The 19,731-nt window shown below is 37.0% G+C and overlaps 1 protein-coding gene across 1 annotated transcript in view; it reads left to right on the forward strand.

The window, feature by feature from the left end:
- Nucleotides 1-19,731, forward strand: part of BMAL2 (basic helix-loop-helix ARNT like 2) — an 88,001-nt gene that overhangs the window by 12,678 nt on the left and 55,592 nt on the right. The window contains exons 2-5 of the mRNA XM_023738101.1: nucleotides 8,043-8,193; nucleotides 9,705-9,806; nucleotides 13,840-13,881; nucleotides 18,141-18,298. Of these exons, the coding sequence (XP_023593869.1) occupies nucleotides 8,043-8,193; nucleotides 9,705-9,806; nucleotides 13,840-13,881; nucleotides 18,141-18,298 (453 nt within the window). The remainder of the gene's footprint in view (nucleotides 1-8,042; nucleotides 8,194-9,704; nucleotides 9,807-13,839; nucleotides 13,882-18,140; nucleotides 18,299-19,731) is intronic.

A 19,731-nucleotide genomic window follows, 5' to 3' on the forward strand; every position in this document is an offset into this window, starting at 1 on the left:
TAGGTCTTTTACATCTCTGGTTAGATTTATTCCTAAGTATTTTATCTTCTTGGGGGCTATTGTAAATGATATTGATTTGGTGATTTCCTATTGGAAGTTCTCTTTGTTGGTGTAGAGGAATCCAACTGATTTTGTATGTTTATCTTGTATCCTGATACTTTGCTGAAATCTTCTATTAGTTCCAGTAGTTTTCTTGTGGATTCTTTAGAGTTTTCTGTGTATAAGATCATCTCATCTGCAAACAGAGATACTTTGACTTCTTCCTTACCAATCTGGATGCCCTTTCTTTCTTTTTCTAGCCTAATTGCTCTGGCTAGGACCGCCAGCACAATGTTGAATAAGAGTGGTGATAGAGGGTATCCTTGTCTGGTTCCCGTTCTCAAGGGGAATGCTTTCAGACTCTCTCCATTTAGGATGATGTGGCTGTTGACTTTGTATAAATCCCCTTAATTATGTTGAGGAATTTCCCTTCTATTCCTATTTTGCTGAGAGTTTTTATCACAAATGGGTTTTGGAATTTGTCAAATGTCTTTTCTGCATCAATTGATAAAATCATGTGGTTCTTGTCTTTTGTTTTATTTATGTGTTGGATTATTACATTGATTATTTTTCTAGTGTTGAATCATCCCTGCATACCTGGTATAAATCCCACTTGATCATGGTGAATTATTTTTTTGATATGTTGTTGAATTCTGTTGGCTAGAATTTTGTTGAGAATTTTTGCGTCTATGTTCATGAGGGATATTGGTTTGTAATTTTCTTTTTTTGTGGTGTTTTTACCTGGTTTTGGTATCAGGGTTAAGCTGGCTTCATAGAATGCGTTTGGGAATATTCTATCATTTTCTATGCTCTGAAATACCTTTAGTAGTAGTGGTGTTAACTCTTCTCTGAAAGTTTGGTAGAATTCTCCAGTGAAACCGTCCAGGCCAGGGCTTCTTTTTTTGTTGGCAGTTTTTTAATTACCTTTTTAATCTCTTCTTTTGTTATAGATTTATTTAGTTGTTCTACCTCTGTTTGTGATAGTTTAGGTAGATAGTGAGTTTCTAGAAATTTGTCCATTTCCTCTAGGTTTTCAAATTTATTAGAGTGCAATAATTGTTCATAGTATTCTGTTATGATTCTTTTAATTTTAGTTGGGTCTGTTGTGATATTACCCATCTCATTTCTTATACGGATTATGTGCTTCCTCTCGTGTTTTTCTTTCGTCAGTTTGGCCAATGGTTTATCAATTTTGTTGATCTTTTCAGAGAACCAGCTTTTGGTCTTGTTAACTCTTTCGATTGTTTTTCTATTCTCTATTTTATTTAATTCTTCTCTAATTCTTATTATTTCCTTTCTTCTGGCACCTGAGGGCTTCTTTTGCTGCTCTCTTTCTACTTGTTCAGTTGTAGGGTTAATGTTTTAATTATGGCCCTTTCTTCTTTTTGGATGTGTGCATTTATTGCTATAAACTGACCTCTGAGCACTGCTTTTGCTGTGTCCCAGAGGTTCTGGTAGGATATGTTTTCATTCTCATTTGATTCTATGAATTTCTTTATTCCATCCTTAATTTCTTATATAACCCAGTAGTTTTTTAGCAAGATGTTGTTCAGTTTCCAAGTATTTGATTTTTTTTTTCCTTGCTTTTTCTGTTATTGAGTTCAGCTTTTATGACTTTATGGCCAGAAAAGATGCTTTGTAATATTTTGATGCTTTGGATTCTGTTAAGGCTTGTTTTATGGCCTAATATGTGGTCTGTTCTGGAGAATGTTCCATATATGTTGGAAAAGAAAGTATACTTGGCTGTTGTTGGGTGGAGTGTTCGGTATATGTCTATGAGATCAGGTTGGTTGATTGTAGCATTTAGATCTTCCATGTCTTTATTGAGCTTCTTTCTGGATGTTCTGTCCTTCACCAAAAGTGATGTGTTGAAAAGTCTCCTACTATTATTGTGGAGCTGTCTATCTCTCTTTTCAATGCTCTTTAAATTTGTTTTATATATTTTGGAATGCTGTTGTTGGGTGCGTAAATATTTATTATGGTTATGTCCTCCTGGTGTATTGACGCTTTAATCATTATATAGTGTCCTTCCTTATCCTTTGTGGTAGATTTTACTTTAAAGTCTCTTTTGTCAGAGGTTAATATTGCTACTCCTAATCTTTTTTGAGTCTTGTTTGCTTGATATATTTTTTCCCATCCTTTGAGTTTTAGTTTGTTTGTATCTTTAAATCTAAAGTGTGTCTCTTATAGGCAGCACATAGATGGATCATGTTTTTTTAATCCTATCTGCCACTGTCTGTCTCTCTATTGGTGCATTTAGACCATTTACATTCAGCGTAATTATAGTTAGGTATGAGTTTAGTGCTGTCATTTTAATGTCTTTTTTTGTGTGTTGTTGATAGTTTCTTTGTTCCACTGAGTTTTCTGTGCTGAGTCGTTTTTCTTTATGTATTTTCTTTTCATCTTTTTCATTATTGTTGATTTTGTATTTGCTGAGTCTTTATATTTTTCTTGTTTTTTGTTTTGATGTGTAGGGTTGTTAGTTTCCTTTGTGGTTACCTTAATATTGGCTCCTATTTTTCTAACTTTAAATTAGTCTTTTATTTCTTTATATTGTGTTGACTTCCTCTCCGTATGAAAAATCTATGTCTACATTTTTTAGTCCCTCTTTTTTTGTTTTAATGTTGTCATCTTTTACATACTGACATCTCTATTTCCCTAATTTCAGTGTTTTAGCTTTGATTTATTTTTGTGACTTCCCTATCTGGGTTGATATCTGGTTGCTCTGTTTTGTGTTCTAGTCTTGGGTTGTTATCTGATGTTACTGATTTTCTAACCAGAGGACTCCCTTTAGTATTTCTTGTAATTTTGGTTTGGTTTTTGCAAATTGCCTAAAGTTCTGTTTATCTGGAAATGCCCTAATTTTGCCATCGTATTTGAGAGTCAGTTTTGCTAGATATGTAATTCTTAGCTGGCAATTTCCTTCAAGGCTTTATATATGTCATCCCATTGCCTTCTTGCTTGCATGGTTTCTGCTGAGTAGTCCAAGCTTAGTCTTATTGACTCTCCTTTGTAGATGACTTTTCGTTTATCCTAGCCACTCTTAAAATTCTCTTTATCTTTGGTTTTGGCAAGTTTGATTATAATATGTCTTATTGACTTTCTTTTGGGATCTACCTTATGTGGGGGTCGATGAGCATCTTGAGTAGATATCTTCTCATCTTTTATGATATCAGGGAACTTTTCTGCCAACAAATCTTCAACAATTTTCTCTGTATTTTCTATTACCCTCCTCTCTTCTGGTACTTCAATGGCTTGTAGGTTATTTCTCTTGATAGAGTCCCACATAATTCTTAGAGTTTCTTCATTTTTTAAAATTCTTTTATCTGAGTTTTCCTCAAATAAGTTGGTGTCAAATGCTTTATCTTCAATCTCACTAATTCTGACTTCTACTGCCTCAATTCCGCTCCTATGACTTTCTATTGAGTTGTCTAATTCTGAAGTTTTATTGTTAATCTTCTGGACTTCTGATTGCTGTCTCTCTATGGATTCTTGCAGCCTGTTGAATTTGTCATTATGCTTTTCTCTAATCTTCTTAAGTTCCTCTATTGCTTTCTCTGTGTGTTCTTTGGATTTCTTTGAATTTTGATGGATCTCCTTCCTAATTTCTTGAAGAGTTATGTATATTAATCTTTTGTATTCTGCGTCCAGTAATTCCAATTCTCTTCCTCTGGAAAATTTCTTGATTCTTTATTTTGAGAGCTCACTGTTGCCATCATGGTCAGCCTGTTTATATCATTTGATATTGACTGTTGTCTCTGAGCCATCAATAAGTTATGATATTTATTTATTTTATGTTTGCTTAGTGTGTCCTAGCTTCTTGTTTTGTTTTGTTTTGACATGCCCAAATAGGTTGCTTATGTGAGCTAGTTTGATTATTAGTGCCTTTGAAGCTCTAATGTCCTGTCACCAAGTGGTTAGGTCTGCGTCTGTTACTAAGTATGTGAGCCCAGGAGTCCATTAACTTTTCTTGTATGGATTCAGCTCAGATGTCCAGGTAGTCGGTCACCAAGTGTGTGGTGCAGGCTCTCATCTACAGTCCTAGACAGGCATGGGTGATTGGTTTAGGCACAGGTATCTGGCTGCAGTAGGGGGTCACACACTGAGCAAGGCAGGGGGCTGATGGCTGCCCCTGAGTGTGTGGGAGGAAAATGTGTCCCTATTCCCTACAGCGCATAAGTGGGTGGGTTTTGCAGCTGGACTATCAGCACCCAATGCTGTTGACTCTAAGGACTAGTTGGGTACCACTTATTCTTGGACCCCTGTTGCAGATGGCTAGGTGGCGTGGGTGGAGCCATCAGTCCTCAGGCCCCTGATTTAGGCAGGTAAGGACCCTGCTTAATGGGCAGAGCAGTGTCAAGTGTCACAAACCTACCACTTCACAGCTGAAACAGCTGAAGTTAGACTTCAGGTATATACCCTGTTGTACTGTGGTAATGAGGGCCTATGCTGTTGAAACGGGCCCACACAAGTCTATGCAGGGGTGAAAGGCATTCAAAGTCCGTGGACCCTTTATGCCTATGCCTAGGCAAGGGAGCTGTGTCAAACCTGAGCTCCTGGCTTAGGGGAGCTGGCAACTTATTTTTTCCCTGTTTGTTAATTTGTTCCCTCTCCAAGGCTGGGAGAATGGCTTAGGGTGCTTGACGGGTCCTACTTCCGGCCCAGGGGACTCGGCAATTGCTGAAGCCGGCCTGGGACCCAGTGCAGAGTGGGGAGGGGGGAGGTAAAGGGAGAGAGGTTTTTCCCAAATGGGGTGTTTTGTGATCCACGTGGTAGGTGAGACCAAGTACTTATCTTTTGCCGATCGAGGGCTGTTTCTCACTGGTTCTGAATAGCCGAGTAGACTCTCTGCTGCTGGGTCTCTTCCTATGTGGAAAACGCCTCCTGGGCACCGCTGCTTGCCTCACCGTGCACCAGCAGCTGATCCGGCCTGAAGGGCTCTGGCTCCTGCCAAGTCAGGTCTGGCAACTCCTTGCTGCTTCTGAACCGTCTCTCCCTCCCCCCGCCACTCAGTCTGATTCCTCAACTTTCCCTTTCATGTTCAGGGCTCCTAGATTGTCATATACAATCCATTCACTTGTTTTTTCGGGTCTTTGTTGTAAGAGAGACCACCGAAAGCGTCTGACTACTCTGCCATCTTGGCCCTGCTTCCACCGGTAATATTTTGACAGATGTCAGCTTCGTTTCTATATGTGTCTTTTATGCAAAAGTTTATTTTTATGGGCTTGTACTGTTTTTATAACTGCTTTTTTTCACTTAATAATAGTTGCTGTCGAGTTGATTCTGACTCATGGCAACCTCACTTGTGTCAGAGTAGAAGCGTACTCCATAAGGTTTTCAGTGGCTGATTTTTTGGAAGTACATCACCAGGCCTTTTTTCAGAGGTGCCTCTGGGTGGATTCAAATTACCAACTTTCAGTTAGTAGCAAGTGCACTAACCATTTGTACCACTCAGGGACTCCAGTTAATAATAGAGTGAGATATTTTAGATGACATTACGTATTATTCTACCTCACCGTTTTTAGTAATCACATACTATTCCCTGGGCTTGCTATCATTTATTTATTCTCTATTATTGGACATACAGGTTTGTTTAATGTCTATATGATATGTAACAGCAACATCCATTTTGTAGCTAAATATTTGAATACATGTAAGATAATTTCCTTAATATATTTTCTCAGAAGAGGAAGCGCTGCCTCTGAAAGCATATGGAATTTAAGACTACTGCTGTGTATAGGCAAGCTGCTTTCTAAAAATATGTTACCATTTTACATTCATACCACCATTTTACACCTGTGCCAATTTCATTGAACTGTAGCCATGCTAGATATTGTCTTTTTTTTTCCTGTCTTTGCCAATTTTATAGGCAAAGCAGACTTTTGCTGTTTTAATTTGCATTCTTTTATTATTAGTAAGGTTGGACATTTATTTTTTAAATATTAACAATATCTATGCTTTTTAATTATCTATTCCTGTTCTTTGACTACTTTTCTCAGTGATGTTTGGATTAATTATTAATTTTTACAAGTTCTTTATAAGGAATTGAGCCCTGGTGGCACAGTGGGTAAGTGCTACAGCTAACCAAAAAACAACAGTTCAAATCTACCAGCTGCTCCTTGGAAACCCTATGGGGCAGTTCTACTCTGTCTTATAGGGTTGCTATGACTTGACGGCAATGGGTTTGTTTGTTTGTTTTTTTAGTTTTATAAGGAACAGCAGCCTAGCTGTCTGTCATATATACCGCACCTATTTCACCCAGTTTTTATATGTCTTAATTTTATGATGGTTTTTGATATACAGAAATTTTAGCTTTTTTATGTAGTCATTTCTTTTATGGTTTTTATCTTTAGCATCTATTTCAAAAGGCTATCCTCACTCTAAGAGTATATAAATATTCACTTATATTTTTTCTTATACTTTTGTAATTTTATTTCCTTACATTTAATTCCATCCATCACAAATTTATTTTGGTAAATCAAAGGAAATTGAGATCCATTTCTTCAATTACTGAGTACAGGTGATATTGCACATCGTGTCCAGCCATACTGATCTACTTGCTATTCCCCAATAGTCCATATGTATTCCTTTTTCTCTTTAAATTGTGTATGTGTCCTATAAAAGTAAGACGTGATATTTATAAAATTTTGGAACAATACAGAAATTAGAAAGTAGAAAAATCGTTTGATTGGCTACTCAGAGAAAACACCTGGAAACATTTTACTGTGTTTCTTTGTAGGTTTTTATCTCCCACACAAACGTGTTACCTGTGTTTCTTGTTTTTATATAGTCTGTATAAAAACAGACAGCTTTTTTCCACTAAACATTCATCACTGAATATTTTCCATATTTATAAAACTTATCATAAATGTCATTTTTAATGACTGCATAGGATTTTATTGAATGCATTTGCTTTGCCTGCAGCCCATAGTGTTTTCTTTTTTTAATAATATTTTATTGTGTTTTAGGTAAAAGTTTACACAGCAAATTAGGTTCTTATTTAATAGTTTTTATACAAATTATTCCATGACATTGTTTACAATTTTCACAGTGTGTCAGCATTCTCGTTTTCCCTTTCTGTTTGTTCTGTTTCCATTAACCTAGCTTCCCGTCTCCTCCTTGACTTCTCATTTTTGCTTTTGGGTAAAGGTGGACCATTTGGTCTCATATAGTTGATTGTTTAAGGGAGCAGATTACTCACAGGTGATACTGTTTATTTTATAAGCTAATCTATTATATGGCTGAAAGGTGACCTCTAGAAATAGCTTCAGTTCCAAGTTCAAAGCTTATTTTAAGATGATAGTCTGGGGGGTTCCTCTAGTCTTTATCAGCCTGGTAGGTCTGGCCTTTTTTAGGAATTTGAATTTTGTTCATTTTTCTCCTATTCTATCCAGGACTTTCTATGGTGTGTATAATGTTCTTTTAACCTGAAATGCCCATCCAAAAAATACCTCCAAATGTTGTTTCCTCTCCCCAAACAGAATTAAGTGTCCTTCCCTCAGTGTTCTTGTAGTAGAAGCTTGTATGTCAGAATAAAACTGTACTCTATAAGGTTTTCAGTGGCTGATATCATGTCACAATGAAAGTAAATAAAGCAGAATATACAGTATAATTTCAATTACTTTAATGACACTATAGAAATGTTCTAAAAGTAAATAGTATACATTGGTTGTTGAAATTTGGTTTTCGCCTACCTTTCTACTTTTTTGTGTTTTCCATATTGTCTATAGTATTCATGTATTTCTTTTACAAATAAATAGGGAAAATAAACTAGGACTAACAAGTTTTTTTATTTTGAAAAATAAAAATATGGAATAACAAATACATTTCTAACCAATATTTGAGTGTACATAATTAGTCTTTCATTCTGTGTTATGTTGTCCTTAGCTGAAATTTTTAAAAATATCAAGATAGGAAAGCCATTAAAAATGTTTGATATGGGATGTATATAAAGCAAAGGTTAACGTTTAAAATAAATGTCCTACTGTGCTTTTCGTTCATAGAGAAAGTGCTAGTAGAAGACAACCAGTGCATTACTTCTGTGATTTCCAGTCATTTGACCCCAGGGACAAAACCAACAGCTATTGAATCCTTCAGCCCATATATGACAGAATTTCCAAGAAAACGCAAAGGAAGTGATTCAGACCCATCCCAGTAAGTGAATTTGTTCCTCTGACCCCATGAAATCTTTGATTCTAGAGAGAAGAGAAAAAGATTAATTGTTAAATCATTAATTATTTTTGAAGTACATAGTAACATTTGGGTTGGTGGAATTACTTATTCACCTGCTTGCCATCTCCATCATTGGCTGGCCTGACACTTTGACTTCAAACTCCGAAGGTTATTAGGTATCCAGGAAAGTCAAGAGGAGTCTAAGAGAAATGTAGGAATATAGTTTAATATTTATAGTCACGGCAAGATACTTGCCTTGCTAAATGAAATACTTAAATATGAGAAGGACATCTTTCTGCATGTTTGACTTAAAATAATAATTACTACATTCACTTCTCACCTTACTCATTATCTATATAATAACCAATCCTTGGTTATCCGTGGTCAGATTCTTCACATAAAACTCTTATTTTCCATATTTATTAAGCCAAGTAGGTAATAAAGTCATTGTTGAGAATACTTACTCTATTTTTGTTCATTTTTGTTGCCTAATGCAGCTTGTAGTCCCAAATATCCTTCAAAGACCTTCACAAAGCTAGGGTTTATATGGCAAAAATAATAGGGCAAAATAAGTAAAACAATCTACAGCAACTAATCTTAGGCCGGTACTTTACATAAATGTGAAGGTTGATGATAGTTCTTTAACAGGAATGAAGGGAAAAGTTCCGGGTAGAGGGACAGGATAAAGACACAATGAAACATCCTAGCTCTTTTTTTTTTTTTTTAAACTCAGTACATTTCATAATTTATTTTCAATTCCCATGGCAGCAGAATCAGTGCTATTCAAATGTAAGAACCAAAGCACTTCCCAAGCCACATATAAATGACTTGAAGATTATGTACTGTTTTTGGTTATCTGCATTTCTTAGTCTCTTCCATTAATGTGGATGATCATAAATAGCTGCAGCAAACCAAGTGCCCATTCTACATAGCAATATTTGCTGTTTTTCATCCTAAATTATCAATTGGTAGCCCCCACTCACTTCAAGCTAGAATTGGTTGTTGGTTCTTTTGATTGTCTTCCTTATTCTTCAAAATCATAAGCATTGTTCTTTCTTAGTATCTAAATGTGATTGTGGATATTGAAGTAGGGGCAGTGGATACTAGAGGTAACACAATTTTATGCCAAGTAAGGGGCATGATTGAGACCTTATAGTGGTTTGTTTGGTGAATGGGAAGATGGGGTCAAGGATAAGAAAAATATTAGAAACATGTAGAATTCTGACAGAGAATGATTTTTTGGCAGTTAATTATTTAGTTAACTTCTCATACTTCATAAAATGGAGAAGCTAGGACTCAGAAATATCAAGAAACTTGCCCAAGGTTATACAACTATTAGAGTACCCAATTCCTGCTGTATTTCCTTCATTACACCCTGCTTCCTGTCTCTCCAACTGGACAGGGTTGGATACTTCTAGCACATGATGGCAATCACACTGTCCTTTTCCCAGTACGTGTGGGCAGAGGATGACTCAATGTCTCCTTCCTTCCAGGTCAGGAATTACGACAGAAAAAGTGGTGGAAAAGCTTTCTCAGAATCCCATTACCTATCTTCTCTCAACAAAGATAGGAATGCCAGCATCCAGTGGCAGCAGGTAAGTCCTGGACTCTCACTTGACATATTCCCTCCCTACTTGAATAGGTGATAGAATGAGAGTATACATCCTACCGAGTTGCTCGTTATCTAGCCCAGAGCGTCTCCATTCTGTCCCGATCCTTCTTTTATCCCATCATTTTCCGTCCCCTCTAATGAAGTGATGGGTGTCAAAGTACTTAATGAATTTTACAAAGTGCTGATTTATAGCATCCTCTCCAGAGACTCAAGGCATCAAAGCCAGTCAATTAATATAAGGCTGATTTCATAGTTTCAAAGTGTTTGTTGGATATTTTTAAACAAATAAGGCTGTATGAGAATGTTCATCCTTTCTGCAGCACTGTTGGTTTCGATTGGAGTTGATTCTTTGAAAGGGTCTTTGATGAAGATTCCTGGAATATGGTCATTGAATATTTATTGACTACCTACTGTATGACACCCAGTGGACAAGGAAGTATAAATACAGAAAAGACACAGACCCAGCCCTCAAGAAACTTTCCTCAAGTTGGAAAGATAAAAATAATTATTACATTATGATAACTGCTATAATAGAGACTCTGTGTAATAGGACAACAAAAAATTGGGCATTTAAATAAGATTGGGGTCAGGGGTGAGGGACAGCTTCTTGGAGAAGTTGGCATAAGCTAAATGTTAAATGAAGAGTAGAAATGAGCCATGTGGAGCAGGAGTGGAGAAGGTATTTTAAGTAGAAGGAACAAGTGTGTAGAAGAGCAGAGGTATGAAATAGCACATTGCTGATTAGGAAATGACAAGTTGTTGACACAATAGAGCTGAAGGATGAATGTGGACTAGGTCATGAAGGACCTTGTCTGCTGAACTAAAAAATTTGAAAATTATCTTGAATACGATAGAGAAAACTGAAGGATTTTAAGCATGAGAGAAACTTGATCAGATTTACATTTTCAGAGTCTCACTCTGGAAAGAGGGTGGAGGCTGAAGGAGGAACACCCGGCAGGCAGAGAGAGCAGCTGAGAGACTTTTGCTGGGATATAGATTAGATCTTATGAGCATCCGTCTAAGAGAGTGGCCTGGGACAGGAAGGGCTTGGAAAGGGAGGGATATATCATGGCGTATTTAGAAGACAAAATCTCTAAGACTTCATTATTATTGGTTGGGGAGAGAGGGAATATAAGAAGTGTCCAAGTTTTCTGACTTCGGCACCTAGATGGAAAATGGTATTATCATTCACTGAGATGGAGGGAAAGATTAATTCAGTTTGAGACATACTGAGAATGGGTTATTTATAGGACCTTCAAGTAGGCAGTTAGATAAGAGGGTCTAGAACTCAGGGATGAGGCTTGGCATGGAGATAGAGATTCAGGTGTCATTTTTACTCAGGAAGTAATTGAAGTGATAGGCATGGATGAAGTCACTGGGGAAGGTGTATGAAGTGGGAAGACTGGGGGGCTAAGGATATACTCTGGGGGTACTTTGGCATAAAGACAGTAAAGGGAGGAGGGGAAGACTACCTGAATGTGAGAAGACGTGGCTCTGAAGTGGGGGTGATATCTCAGAAACCAAAGGAAGAGAGTCTCAAAAAGAGGAGGCATGGAAGGTTGAAAATCTGGAGAATGTTTTCAGATTGTATCTGTTTCCAATGTCATTTGTCTTTGCATGGCTTAGGGAGAGTCCTTACATTTCATAAAAATGCAGTCAAAGTAGTTTTCAAGGAAAGCTTGCACTGTGTTTTGATAAAATTGTATTACTATAGTGTAAGGTGTTATGTTAAGACAATGCATCTAAATAATGTGAACCTTATTAATATCAGAAAGCATATTAAAATCCATATGTAAAAATATTATGGCTATAGACCAAATGCCAGCACAGAGAAAAAATACATACAGCAAATTTACTAATTATCTAAGTCTGTGCTTCAAACAAAAATTGTCTGGCTAGCAAGATCATGCCTTTATTCTCTCCTACCAGGAACCATTAAATAAAATTGTATTTGGATTTAATAAGTATAATATATATGGTTTTCACACAAAGAAGCAAGTTTAGTCAGTGAGTTCATTTGCTAAAATGCCTATAATCAAAGCAAATGCATGATTTTAAAAGAGCCAAAGTTTACGTTTTGAAACTGAAGTGCTGTGTATGAATATATAATTCTAGGCCGTTAAAGAAGAAACTCATTCACAGGCCATTAAGGAAGAAACTCATTCACCTGTATAATTATTTTCTGTGTTTTATTCCCCGCATATGAAGTCAGGCTAAAAAAAGAAAAGAAGCTGACTTAATCTGACCCTATATTTTGCTTCAAAGAAACTGTAATTTTATATGTCTACTCATAGAGCAGATGGACAATGATGAGAAAAATAACAAGGTATAGTAGTAGAGTGCACACCACCCCGTATAGAATCAATTTTGAGTCTTCACGTGGCCTCTTATTAGGATGTGACCTTGAGCAGTCATTAACCTTATTGGGCCTCAGTTTCTTCATCTGTAAAATGGGAATAGTAATAACTACATCACTGTGTTGTGAGGATCAAATAATGTATGTGAAAATATTTTTGATAAAGTAATGTAAATATGAAAGCTATTCATTTGTATGGTGAGAAGAAAAAAGCACCACCTGGGTAAAAGGTGGTCCTCTTCATTTCGAATGTTTATAAGCATTTCTTCATAAAATTAGTTAAATTTTCTGTAAACGTCATGTATTATCTTTTTTAACAGAAAAACATTATTAAAAATACAGACAATAGTTCAAATGAATAAAATAGTTCAAAGATAGGTCAGACTTTATTCAAAGTCTGAAAAATGATCATTGTTAAGTCTTTCAAGAGGCAAATTTGGCAAGATGAATCAAAAGGCTTAAAACAGTTATCCATAAATTATACTTGTAGAAATTTATCCTAGGAAAGTAATCAAAGAAGCATGTACCACAAAATTACTTACCATATTATTTATAATATTGGAAAATTAGAATAATTGAAACTAAGTAAATTATGGTGTAGCTAATCATTGGACTACTGCTTAATCACTTCAAATCATGTTCTCCAAGATTATTTGAAGATACGGGAAAATATTCATGTTGTAGTGTTAAGTAAATAAGACAAGACATGAAAAATGTTTGCACTATGATCTCAATTTTGTTTATTATGTGGTTCTAACACACACAGACATCTACACACATATATATAGTACTACACACACACTCACACACACACCATGGCGAAGTGAAATAGTCAATGCTGAGTTTTGTTTTTGTTTTTAGTATGTAGATACATGTTTAGAAGAGACTGAAAAGAGATACATTAAAATATTAACTGTTGTTATTTCCAGGTGGTGGGATGGTTGATTCCTTCCCCTGAATTGTTCAAATTTCCCCCCAAAAAACAAATGAGACTTTTGGAATGCAACAACAACAACAACAAAAAACCCTATTTTAAAAAACTACTCAACCTGCCAAATTTTTTAATGTTGAAAGTGTTCTATCACCATCAATATATTTCATTTCAGTAGTGGTCTGGTGATTACATTTCTGATGCTAGGGAATATAGGAATGTGACAATTAATATTATTGGCAAGTGATCAGTTTCCAGTTTTCAATAATATTTCTTACTATCTAGATTAATTTTTAGGCAAAATAAATCCTTTCGATTAAAGGTCTGAGATTCATAATGTGTTTTTAGCCCATTTCTAATATAGCTATCCTAAAATTTCTTGTTCAGCCATCAATTATTTTAAGAATAATACCTTTTTTATTTAATGTTATTTCTATGAAAATTTTATTCTTTCTCAGGATTGGCATGAAATCATTTCTAAATGGAGCACCAATTATTATTGGTCAGCTTTTTGTTAGCCTGATGGGACCACTGTGACCATCAGTAGGAGAACAGCTCACATAAATGGTAAAAACCATTTCAGGTCATTTTGTGCTCAGTGATAGAGTTTGTAACTAAATATTTAACGGGAATTAGGGTGATTAGACTTAATCTCACATTTATTTCTTCGCCAAGAATTACAGAACAGCTGTTTCATGTAGTTTGATGTTTTATCCTGTTTTTTTGTAGAATGGAAGACAGTGATCAACAAGTAAAAATGAAGTCCTTCAGGTATGTTGAAATGTTGGATGGTACTTGGTGGGTGGAAAATGCTGCACGTGCAAACCATTAGCCAAAGCTAAAGGTGATGTCAGGATGAAATGGATTCTTAAATACTGGGTTTTTCTCATTTGTTATGCTTTGAGAAGTAATGATTATCAGGTACAAGTTGTGCCTTTAAATTTCTCTTAAAAATGGCTACTTGTTAAAAACAACAATTGTTTTTTAAGTTCTAGAGAAAAACTGATTCATGCAATCAACAAATCAGAATTACTATTAAGGAGTGTCTGATTATTAGAAATCCATCATATATCCTTTTTCAATTGTTTCCATGTATTCTTTCAACAACAGCAAACAGCAACAAAATTTTTTTTCTACATTTGGCAGCATGACCAGATCTGAGTTTTACCCTCTCTTCATTTACTCTGTTTTCTGATAAGAGACTATAAAATACTGAAATGGTTTAAAGTGGCAGTAACTGTACACAGAATGAAGAGCCAGAACCTTGATAAGTTATAAAGCAGAGAACTAGCCTCTGGATAACTATACCTTTCCTTAATGAAACCCTCCAAGCCTTTTCATGTGCAGCTCCTTCAAGTAAAATACTTTTTTCAAAAACTGGCTATTCCATGTGGCTAATTGCCTCCATGAACAACTACCTCCTTTGCCATAGACCAGAAGAACTGGATGGTGCCCAGCTACCATTACTGAACATTTTGATCAAAGATTCAATAGAAGAATCCTGATCAAAAGGGGGAAAATACAGAACAGAATTTAAAATTCTCTTGGGCTGCAGACTTTCTGGAGCCAAGAGGGCTGGATGAACCCCTGAAACTATTGCCCTGGGGTAATCTTTATACTTAAACCAAAAATATCCCCTGAAGTCTTCTTAAAACCAAACAATAGTCTAGCTTAACTAGTAAAAAATGTCTGCCTTAAGCATTATGCTCTTTTAAGAACTACCTAAATGGGATCAAAGTGACAACAGCAACTCGAAAGATTAGATAAGAACCTTAGTGGGCAGTGAGTTTATGTTAATGGGGGAGGAACAACTCAGAAAAAGAGGATGAGAATGGATGGACAACTCAAAGAATGTAATCAATGTCACTGAATTGTACCTATAAAAATGATTGAATTGGTGTGTTTTGCTATGTATATTCTCAACAATAACAACAAAACACATTAAAAAAAAAATGGCTATTCCTCCTTCCTGAGTTTCCTAGCTCCTGCTGTCATCATTCATTGTTTTCCACAGCGACCTTGCTTGTACCTTGCTCTCACCTCCCTCTAAATCTAAGCTCTGAGAGACAGCATCCCTTTTTCTACTGTACATTCCTGAAGTCAGGCATCTGTCCATAGCAGGGACATTACCTTGGGGTACATCAGCAGCTAGTGTCCCTGTTAATGCATAATACTGGTAGAAAGACGAGGGGATCATTTCAGCAAGAGTAAAACCACAACATTCTTTTAAGCATGAAATGTTAAGTTAAAAATCGCTTGTGAATAGACCAAAATTTGAGTAGATAATCTAAATTTTATGTAAATACACATGCGGTCCTTGCCTTAATTTGAATATCATTCAGTTCACCCAAAAGCACGTACTTTGTTTCAGCAGTGGCAATGCCAAGGCAAATGGGTCAGGGAGTTAGCCCCATTGGTCTCTGTCTTGGTTATTTAGTGCTGCTGTAACAGAAATACCACAAGTGGATGGTTTCAACAAACAGAAGTTTATTCTCTCACACTCTAGTAGGCTAGAAGTCCAAATTCAGGGCATCAGTTCTAGGGGAAGGCTTTCTTTCTCTGTTGGCTCTGGAGAAAAGTCCTTGTCATCAATCTTCCCCTGGTCTACAAGCTTCTCAGGCACAGGGACCCTGGGTCCAGACAACATGCTCTGCTCCTGGCACTGCTTTCTTGCTGGTATGAGGTCCCCCTGTCTCTCTGCTCATTTCTCTCTTTTATAGCTCAGAAGAGATTGGCTTAAGACACTATCTAATCTTGAAGATCTGATCAATATAACTGCCGCTAATCCATCTCATTAACATCATAGTGATAGGATTTACAACATATAGGGAAATCACATCAGATGACAAAATGGTAGACAGTCACACAATACTGGGGAATCATGGCTTAACCAATCTGACAGATATTTTGGGAGGCACAGTTCAATCCATGACAGTCTCCATGAGTCTGGGCCCATACCTACCCCCCCCCCATACGCTCTTTTATGTGGAAAATAACATTTTTAAAAATCTAATTTAAAGTCTCTCTAAAGACAGATTCAGGGCAAGTCCTCTACTTATCCTCTTTCCCATCGGATTGCCCTCCTAAGCTCTTCTTATCCAGAGAGTCTGTAGTTGCTATGCTCCGAGTGTTGTAAGAGAAACTGATAAAAAATTACAGTAAACTGTGAACCTAAAATAGCATAATTCTTCAATTCAAAGATATACCTCCCCCCCCAATTTTATCATCTGGAAAAATGTTTTATTATCAATTGCATCTCACTGTTAATTGATAGCATTTTTCTTTCTTGGTGATGCATTACATAATCGTGTCTCTTACAGTTGATGGTGTCTTAGGTTTGATGAAATGTAGTATTGGTTTGTAAAAGGTAATGACGCAGCTGAGGAAGGAAGTGATTAATTATGTAGTAGTCAGGGAAGGTAGTCTTTCCCAGAAGAATAATAACAGAGCTGAGTTTTGAAGAAAGACTGGGATCTTTCCAAGAATATAGAAGGGAACGATATTCCAAGCCTTGTGAAGAGTCAGGCAGGAAGGAGATGTGAGACGCCATGGCATTCTTGAGGACTGGCAATTGCTATGTTGCTGCTGTATAAAATTTGGAGCTGTAGGGAAAAGACCCGGAGAGGTGAATCTGAAGATGAAGGCATGAGCCAAGTTATGGAGAACCTTAGTAAGTAATTAGAGAGTTTGGCTGTTCCTCCTAGGCAGCGGAAATGCACTGAGTAGTTTTCTGCAATAGGATTAGATGATATGATTTTTTTAGTATGATAATTCTGAAAGTAGTGAGTAGGATAGGCTGGAAGAGGAAGAAACTAGAGGAAACATCAGATTAAAAGGCTCTTGGGGTAGTGCAACGAACTGTAATAAGGGACTAAATTAAGGCAATAGCAGAGTGGATGTAGAAGAGGAGCAGACAGATTTAAGAAATATTTTAAGAACTAGAATTTACAGGAGTTTGCAATTATTTAGGTCAAAGGAGAAGAAAGGGTCTAGAATGAGTCTAGTGGTGTCATCAACCAAGATAAACCCATATAAGGAAGAGTAAACAAGGGTAGTGAAGGAAGGAGAGTTGCACTGGGGTGAACTGGATAGCATATGTTCAGTTTTGGATTTCTTGAGTTTTAGGGTGCTTGTGAATCGTTGAGGTGCTGAAGTCTAGTTCCAAAGGTCTGCACCTAGACCAAGTATGAATGAGATAGGGATTGAGTAGTAAGTAGCTTATGAGTAGTTGTAAAACCTTGTGAGGAAATAAGCTCTCTTAGGGACAAGCTATAGAGAGAGAAAAGAGTGGTGCCAAGTTGGGAATCTTGGGGGACATCAGCATTTAAGGAGAGAGGAAGAGCTGAGCAAGGAGATCAAGGGGATGGAGCTGAGCAGGGAGAATGGAAGAGGCACATTCGGGAGAGTATCACAGTGTCACATTCAACCCTGGGATCAGCTCAGGGATTGCATAAAGATGACCTTTGCTAGAGTGGTTTTAGTGGTGTGGTGATGTAAAAGCTTGATTTTAATAGATGGGAAATGAAAGATTGAGTGGAGGAAACTACACTCTTTCAGGAAGCTTGGCTGAGAAGGGAAGGCAGTAGCAAGAAAAAATAAAGTAGAATTACAGAAAGGATTTTTTCTGGGGGAAAAGACTTGAGCACATGATAAGGAGTTGGGAGAGAGAATGAGGTTAAGATGCATATAACTGTTTAAGGTAATTGCAGAGAGGAATTAACTTGGAATAGAAGCTCACACATCTCTTCCTCAAGGATGGGAAGGAAATAGACAAACCACGGTGGCTCTCAGACAGATGTCTTAGTTCTTGAAGTTTTTAGGAAATGAGATAGGGAGGGAAGAGCAAGTGTAGGGGTGGAGGTAAAAGAAACACGGATTTGAGGAGTACTATTCCTGTTCCTAGCAGCTCCTTCCTCTTCCCTAAATGGCCAACTTTGGGAGGAAGAACAGTGTGTGCTTGCTGGGCTCAATACCTGCTTTGGTTAGTACCTCCTGGGTAACTGTGGGTCTGCTGAATCTTTCCTTCCTAGAGAAGCTCATAGCCAAACCGAAAAGCGGAGGAGAGATAAAATGAACAACCTGATTGAAGAACTGTCTGCAATGATCCCTCAGTGCAATCCCATGGCACGCAAACTGGACAAACTTACAGTTTTAAGAATGGCTGTTCAACACTTGAAATCGCTAAAAGGTGAGTTTGAAAATAGCATTCACACTTAGACTTGTAGAGCCTTCTTTGTAATTGAGGGCTTTGATTCGCTTGTTTTGCTGATATTGGCCATTGAGATTCTGTATAAAGGTGTCTTTCAGCTTGGTAGGTATTTATTTGAAGCTTTCCCATACTTTGTATGTAGAGAGAATACTGAACTGGATGTCAGAACATTTGGTTCTAAAAAAGCTTTATCTGTGTGAACGTAAACAAGATTTTACATTTCTTCTTGTTTCCCCATGTGTAATATGAAGATAATGCCTGCTCTACCTACCTCTCAATATTTTAGAAGTTCTGAAATGTACTATTTATTATAATTTATTGACCAATTCCCATCCTTAGAAAAAAAAATCTCCTTAAATTCAGCAATTTCTCTTAAGATATTTTTACATATATTAGATACTGGGTGGAGGAGATCCTTGGCTAGTGCCTCTTGGTGTGTGTGTAATCATTTCTGACTTTTGCAGTCTCCAGCTTGAGCTTGAATTTTAAATTGAAGTATAATGAATGTATATGTATGCAAGTATATGTGTGTATGTGTGTATATATACATGTAGATCATAGAAGTCACATCTGGTTTGGGAATAACCCTAATCAAACTTGGGGACAGAGTAATGGAAATGGAATTGAGTTTCAGATATACTGAGAAAACAGGAGGACCTGGGAGAGTAGCGTGCTAAAGACCAGAAGAGAAGACTGGAAGTTCAGCTTTGTAAAGATATAAAAGATTTTAGAGAAATTTGGCTCAAAAAATATGAAAAAGAAATGAGTGAAGGATGACCCAAGGGTCTTAGTTTAGATCTCCGTCCTGCCCTGCATGCCAGGGAAAGAAAATCTGTTTCAGGGAAAAGGGGAATTATATGGACAGAATACAGGGAATTTGTCAAGTCAAGTTAAAGTGTCTTAGAGGAGAGCAGTATTAACGTGGCCTCGTGGTGCAAATCAGGCCCAGACAAAGAGAATCATGTCTCATACTGAACACAAGATCTGTGAAATACGTTCGGTGCAGGGGGTGGGTGGGTTGGGGCTGTGCAAATAGAAATTCAGAAGTGAAACTAGAGACAGCTATTAAAGGCTTAGTTAATAGTAACTTGTGCAGGTTGTAAAAATAGATAACGTGAAATCACCTCCCTTAGCTCTCCACATAAGGTAGAAATCGGCTAACGTACTCCAGTCAGCTGGTATGCATGTTCCGATCTGGAGAGCAGACAGTGGGAAAAAGAAAGTAAAGCCCTTGATCCCTTCAGTGCTCTGGAAAGCAGACTGAGTGCTGAGATACTGCCTGGGAAGCTTCCTTTTGGGAGCGGGACTCGAGGCCTTATTTTCGTAATAGCCTATTGTGAAATAAGATTCTCTTTTACCCACAGCTGGGGCTTGCACAGATTGCATGTGGTATTTCCCTTAAATCATTTAGC

Source organism: Trichechus manatus, unplaced genomic scaffold (assembly GCF_000243295.1).
Source record: "Trichechus manatus latirostris isolate Lorelei unplaced genomic scaffold, TriManLat1.0 scaffold00112, whole genome shotgun sequence".
NCBI lineage: Eukaryota > Metazoa > Chordata > Mammalia > Sirenia > Trichechidae > Trichechus > Trichechus manatus.